The following is a 6,897-nucleotide window of genomic DNA, read 5'->3' on the forward strand; positions in this document are numbered from 1 at the left end:
GAATTTGAATTTGAATAAAAATTTGAATTTGAATTTGAATTACAATTTGAATTTGAATTTGAATTTGATTTTGAGTTTGTGTTTGTGTTCTTGTTCGTGTTCGTGTTCGTGTTCGTATTCGGTGTTCGGTGTTCGGTGTTCGGTGTTCGGTGTTCGGTGTTCGGTGTTCGGTGTTCGGTGTTCGGTGTTCGGTGTTCGGTGTTCGGTGTTCGGTGTTCGGTGTTCGGTGTTCGGTGTTCGGTGTTCGGTGTTCGGTGTTCGCTGTTCGCTGTTCGCTGTTCGCTGTTCGGTGTTCGCTGTTCGCTGTTCGCTGTTCGCTGTTCGCTGTTCGCTGTTCGCTGTTCGCTGTTCGCTGTTCGCTGTTCGCTGTTCGCTGTTCGCTGTTCGCTGTTCGCTGTTCGCTGTTCGCTGTTCGCTGTTCGCTGTTCGCTGTTCGCTGTTCGCTGTTCGCTGTTCGCTGTTCGCTGTTCGCTGTTCGCTGTTCGCTGTTCGCTGTTCGCTGTTCGCTGTTCGCTGTTCGCTGTTCGCTGTTCGCTGTTCGCTGTTCGCTGTTCGCTGTTCGCTGTTCGCTGTTCGCTGTTCGCTGTTCGCTGTTCGCTGTTCGCTGTTCGCTGTTCGCTGTTCGCTGTTCGCTGTTCGCTGTTCGCTGTTCGCTGTTCGCTGTTCGCTGTTCGTGTTCGCTGTTCGCTGTTCGCTGTTCGCTGTTCGCTGTTCGCTGTTCGCTGTTCGCTGTTCGCTGTTCGCTGTTCGCTGTTCGCTGTTCGCTGTTCGCTGTTCGCTGTTCGTTGTTCGTGTTCGTGTTCGTGTTCGTGTTCTTGGAATTTGAATTTGAATTTGAATTTGAATTTGAATTTGAATTTGAATATGAATTTGAATTTGAATTTAAATTTAAATTTAATTTTGAATTTGAATTTGAATTTGAATTTGAATTTGAATTTGAATTTGAATTTGAATTTGAATTTGAATTTGAATTTGAATTTGAATTTGAATTTGAATTTGAATTTGAATTTGAATTTGAATTTGAATTTGAATTTGAATTTGAATTTGAATTTGAATTTGAATTTGAATTTGAATTTGAATTTGAATTTGAATTTGAATTTGAATTTGAATTTGAATTTGAATTTGAATTTGAATTTGAATTTGAATTTGAATTTGAATTTGAATTTGAATTTGAATTTGAATTTGAATTTGAATTTGAATTTGAATTTGAATTTGAATTTGCTGTTCGCTGTTCGCTGTTCGTGTTCGTGTTCGTGTTCGTGTTCTTGGAATTTGAATTTGAATTTGAATATGAATTTGAATTTGAATTTAAATTTAATTTTGAATTTGAATTTGAATAAAAATTTGAATTTGAATTTGAATTACAATTTGAATTTGAATTTGAATTTGATTTTGAGTTTGTGTTTGTGTTCTTGTTCGTGTTCGTGTTCGTGTTCGTATTCGGTGTTCGGTGTTCGGTGTTCGGTGTTCGGTGTTCGGTGTTCGGTGTTCGGTGTTCGGTGTTCGGTGTTCGGTGTTCGGTGTTCGGTGTTCGGTGTTCGGTGTTCGGTGTTCGGTGTTCGGTGTTCGGTGTTCGCTGTTCGCTGTTCGCTGTTCGCTGTTCGGTGTTCGCTGTTCGCTGTTCGCTGTTCGCTGTTCGCTGTTCGCTGTTCGCTGTTCGCTGTTCGCTGTTCGCTGTTCGCTGTTCGCTGTTCGCTGTTCGCTGTTCGCTGTTCGCTGTTCGCTGTTCGCTGTTCGCTGTTCGCTGTTCGCTGTTCGCTGTTCGCTGTTCGCTGTTCGCTGTTCGCTGTTCGCTGTTCGCTGTTCGCTGTTCGCTGTTCGCTGTTCGCTGTTCGCTGTTCGCTGTTCGCTGTTCGCTGTTCGCTGTTCGCTGTTCGCTGTTCGCTGTTCGCTGTTCGCTGTTCGCTGTTCGCTGTTCGCTGTTCGCTGTTCGCTGTTCGCTGTTCGCTGTTCGCTGTTCGCTGTTCGCTGTTCGCTGTTCGTGTTCGCTGTTCGCTGTTCGCTGTTCGCTGTTCGCTGTTCGCTGTTCGCTGTTTGCTGTTCTATATCTACTTGAATTTGATTTTGAATTTGAATTTGAATATATGTTCTATATCAATTTGAATTTGAATTTGAATTTGAATTTGAATTTGAATTTGAATTTGAATTTGAATTTGAATTTGAATTTGAATTTGAATTTGAATTTGAATTTGAATTTGAATTTGAATTTGAATTTGAATTTGAATTTGAATTTGAATTTGAATTTGAATTTGAATTTGAATTTGAATTTGAATTTGAATTTGAATTTGAATTTGAATTTGAATTTGAATTTGAATTTGAATTTGAATTTGAATTTGAATTTGAATTTGAATTACAATTTGAATTTGAATTTGATTTTGAGAGTTTGTGTTTGTGTTTGTGTTTGTGTTCGTGTTCGTGTTCGGTGTTCGGTGTTCGGTGTTCGCTGTTCGCTGTTCGCTGTTCGCTGTTCGCTGTTCGCTGTTCGCTGTTCGCTGTTCGCTGTTCGCTGTTCGCTGTTCGCTGTTCGCTGTTCGCTGTTCGCTGTTCGCTGTTCGTGTTCGTTGTCGTGTTTGTGTTCGTGTTCGTGTTCGTGTTCGTGTTTGAATTTGAATTTGAATTTTAATATGAATTTGAATTTGAATAAAAATTTGAATTTGAATTTGAATAAAAATTTGAATTTGAATTTGAATTTGAATTTGAATTACAATTTGAATTTGAATTTGAATTTGATTTTGAGAGTTTGTTTGTGTTTGTGTTTGTGTTCGTGTTCGTGTTCGTGTTCGGTGTTCGGTGTTCGGTGTTCGGTGTTCGGTGTTCGGTGTTCGCTGTTCGCTGTTCGCTGTTCGCTGTTCGCTGTTCGCTGTTCGCTGTTCGATTTTCGCTGTTCGCTGTTCGCTGTTCGCTGTTCGCTGTTCGCTGTTCGCTGTTCGCTGTTCGCTGTTCGCTGTTCGCTGTTCGCTGTTCGCTGTTCGTGTTCGTTGTCGTGTTTGTGTTCGTGTTCGTGTTCGTGTTCGTGTTTGAATTTGAATTTGAATTTTAATATGAATTTGAATTTGAATAAAAATTTGAATTTGAATTTGAATAAAAATTTGAATTTGAATTTGAATTTGAATTTGAATTACAATTTGAATTTGAATTTGAATTTGATTTTGAGAGTTTGTTTGTGTTTGTGTTTGTGTTCGTGTTCGTGTTCGTGTTCGGTGTTCGGTGTTCGGTGTTCGGTGTTCGGTGTTCGGTGTTCGCTGTTCGCTGTTCGCTGTTCGCTGTTCGCTGTTCGCTGTTCGATTTTCGCTGTTCGCTGTTCGCTGTTCGCTGTTCGCTGTTCGCTGTTCGCTGTTCGCTGTTCGCTGTTCGCTGTTCGCTGTTCGCTGTTCGCTGTTCGCTGTTCGCTGTTCGCTGTTCGTGTTCGTTGTCGTGTTTGTGTTCGTGTTCGTGTTCGTGTTCGTGTTTGAATTTGAATTTGAATTTTAATATGAATTTGAATTTGAATAAAAATTTGAATTTGAATTTGAATTACAATTTGAATTTGAATTTGAATTTGATTTTGAGAGTTTGTGTTTGTGTTTGTGTTTGTGTTCGTGTTCGTGTTCGGTGTTCGGTGTTCGGTGTTCGGTGTTCGGTGTTCGGTGTTCGGTGTTCGCTGTTCGCTGTTCGCTGTTCGCTGTTCGCTGTTCGCTGTTCGCTGTTCGCTGTTCGCTGTTCGCTGTTCGCTGTTCGCTGTTCGCTGTTCGCTGTTCGCTGTTCGCTGTTCGCTGTTCGTGTTCGTTGTCGTGTTTGTGTTCGTGTTCGTGTTCGTGTTCGTGTTTGAATTTGAATTTGAATTTAAATATGAATTTGAATTTGAATAAAAATTTGAATTTGAATTTGAATAAAAATTTGAATTTGAATTTGAATTTGAATTTGAATTACAATTTGAATTTGAATTTGAATTTGATTTTGAGAGTTTGTGTTTGTGTTTGTGTTTGTGTTCGTGTTCGTGTTCGTGTTCGTGTTCGGTGTTCGGTGTTCGGTGTTCGGTGTTCGGTGTTCGCCGTTCGCTGTTCGCTGTTCGCTGTTCGCTGTTCGATGTTCGCTGTTCGCTGTTCGCTGTTCGCTGTTCGCTGTTCGCTGTTCGCTGTTCGCTGTTCGCTGTTCGCTGTTCGCTGTACGCTGTTCGCTGTACGCTGTTCGCTGTTCGCTGTTCGCTGTTCGCTGTTCGCTGTTCGCTGTTCGCTGTTCGCTGTTCGCTGTTCGCTGTTCGCTGTTCGCTGTTCGCTGTTCGCTGTTCGCTGTTCGCTGTTCGCTGTTCGTGTTCGTGTTCGTGTTCGTGTTCGAATTGGAATTTGAATTTGAATTTGAATTTGAATTTGAATTTGAATTTGGATTTGAATTTGAATTTGAATTTGAATTTGCTGTTTGCTGTTCGCAATCGAATCAGGTGTAAGCAATTCAGTTAAATGGAATATTATGATAGTAGGAATGTATAACAAAGTATTTATTCAAATTATAATTTAAATTCATGGAATGATGGAAATATTAAGACTTAGAAAAAAATCATAAATTCATCCCTATCCAAGATTCCATATTACACATAGTAGGTATATAAATCGAAATTAATTCAAAACACAGTACAGGTAGTTCAACAGTCGATTTGATTTAATAAAGATAAAATAATGAGTTAGTCCCTACTAATATTATAAATGCGAAAGTAACTCTGCCTGTCTGTTACGCTTTCCCACTTAAACCTCTCAACCATTTTGATAAAATTTGGCACAGACAATCTTTAGACCCTGAGAAAGAACATAGGCTACCTTTTATCAAAACACCACGCGGGCGAAGCCGCGAGCGGCAGCTAGTATAAAATAAAACAATTAATGTTTAAAACATTTACAAATTTATTTCCTTAACATAAAAACAATTGTCCGTCATTAACACTATTCAACACATCTGTGCTAACATATTCCATAACTAATTTATCACCTTCCAATAAAATCTCTTTTTCCATCAATTCCTGGATACCCACATCCATTTGTCCTGGACTTATACAATAACCGTCGAGTTGCCGAAACAATCTGAGTTTCGTTGAACCAATTTTGTTATTCTCGTTTTTTATATCACACGAATCACATATACTGTCTATAGCTCTTCCTAGGCTCCATTTAGAACTTATAAATACTGGTACTGTGCCTTTTAAATCTGGATCTAAAGTAACAGTTTCTAATTGCGTAATATTTTCTAGTTCATGTACAATTTTAACATCTTTTGGATCAGTATTTGCTGGTTTTTTGATAGCAAAATAAGTCCTATCTGATGGTGATACACTTTTTGGTCCTACAGCTTTTTGTTTTATTCTCATTAGATGTATTTTTGACGCTGTCTTCACTTTTGCTGTTGATTGCAATGCTTTTCTTATGTTTTCTGTTATCTGCAATGTTAGGAATTACATTAATAAAGATTTGTTTTTAAAATTATTTCAAAGGAAAATCCAAATAATTATTTTATTCTCAAATTAATTTTTATATTACCCAAATATGATATATGAAAAACTTACAACCATTAATATTTAACACTACATTTATAATATATAAAAATAAAAATTAACTCATTTAAAAATTCTTGTCATACTCAGATAAAAATTATAATATGTATTATTTTACCTTTTCTTGTAAATGCTTATTGGCTTCATGAAACTGACGTCTAGGTGCTTCAAGTTGTTCAATTTTGAATGCCATTGTTTCATCATCTATTTCTGGACATGACCTAGAAGTAATAAACATTTACATTTTTGATTTTTCAATAAATTGGTCTTACTGACTAAATATTGACTACAGTGGCTTGTCTGGATAAGATTAAACATCATCTTAGATATCTGCATGTATAATGGAAAATATTTGTTTAGTACAAATTTTACTGAATAGTCACAGTTAATGGAATAAAATATTTGATCTAGGAATAAAGAAAAAGTGTTTATCTTCAACTCTAAAACATTTGCAGGGAAATAGAACTCTCCAGTCTCTCAATTTTTTAAATTAAATCATACTGAAATAACTCATGCATACTTATAAGTTATTTGGTTTAGACTTTAAATGTGTGCAATTTATTAATTAGACGCTATTAACTTACGGATGAAACCTGTGCTCTATACAATAATTTTTATTACACTTAGTACACAGCATCTCATGAAGGTTACCCTTCCTGCATCCTTTCTCTGAACATCTGTATATTTCATCATTACTAGGCACTATATCCCGTGGTTTTGGCGCCAATTCACACAGGCCCGAAAGACAATGGTCGTTGAAGTGTATTCTACAAAATATCTTTCCACATTTACACTGAAGAGGTAGAAAATCAGTCTGGTTGCAATCCTTATACTGGCAGTGTTCACCGAGATCAGGGAATTCCATTTTGTAGTATGGTAATAGTCAAAATATTGTATTTATGATATCCAAACAAATAGATATTGCAATATGTAATATTTTGTTTATTTTAAATTCGCGTGATCATCTGTGTTGTTGTCAAAACTCAAAAGTGACACAATCATGTTATTGTAAATTTGACATATTTTTTTTGTCAGCTTTTTCATGTTCGAGATGCGTTCACGTAAATGTGTTCTATACACATAAAATAGCTATGGGTTTATTTTTCCCATTTTGAATATAATAATATTACTGTTCGCTGTTCGCTGTTCGCTGTTCGCTGTTCGTGTTCGTGTTCGTGTTCGTGTTCGAATTGGAATTTGAATTTGAATTTGAATTTGAATTTGAATTTGAATTTGGATTTGAATTTGAATTTGAATTTGAATTTGAATTTGCTGTTCGCTGTTCGCTGTTCGCTGTTCGCTGTTCGCTGTTCGCTGTTCGCTGTTCGCTGTTCGCTGTTCGCTGTTCGCTGTTCGCTGTTCGCTGTTCGCTGTTCGCT

At 37.4% G+C, this 6,897-nt stretch overlaps 1 protein-coding gene across 1 annotated transcript; it reads right to left on the bottom strand.

Annotated features, from left to right (window-relative positions):
* Positions 1-4,862: 4,862 nt before the first annotated feature.
* LOC149483633 (AN1-type zinc finger protein 1-like) lies at positions 4,863-6,499 on the bottom strand. The gene is made up of 3 exons (XM_089702991.1): positions 6,103-6,499; positions 5,637-5,739; positions 4,863-5,404 (listed from the first exon to the last, which is right to left on the bottom strand). Exons 1-3 carry the CDS (start codon positions 6,381-6,383, stop codon positions 4,883-4,885), a joined length of 906 nt encoding a protein of 301 aa, XP_089559117.1. The 5' UTR covers positions 6,384-6,499; the 3' UTR covers positions 4,863-4,882.
* Between the last annotated feature and the right edge of the window lie 398 nt (positions 6,500-6,897).

Source organism: Colias philodice, chromosome 13 (genome assembly GCF_061535455.1).
Source record: "Colias philodice isolate Cphi_HAF_F1 chromosome 13, ilColPhil1 Martin Lab GWU primary, whole genome shotgun sequence".
Taxonomy (NCBI): domain Eukaryota; kingdom Metazoa; phylum Arthropoda; class Insecta; order Lepidoptera; family Pieridae; genus Colias; species Colias philodice.

Coding starts and splice junctions, on each gene's coding strand:
- LOC149483633 (XM_089702991.1), bottom strand. CDS start 6,383: ATGGAATTCCCTGATCTCGGTGAACACTGCCAGTATAAGGATTGCAAC. Junction 5,740..6,102: donor ATAGAGCACAGGTTTCATCC/GTAAGTTAATAG, acceptor TATTACTTCTAG/GTCATGTCCAGAAATAGATG. Junction 5,405..5,636: donor ATAAGCATTTACAAGAAAAG/GTAAAATAATAC, acceptor CTAACATTGCAG/ATAACAGAAAACATAAGAAA.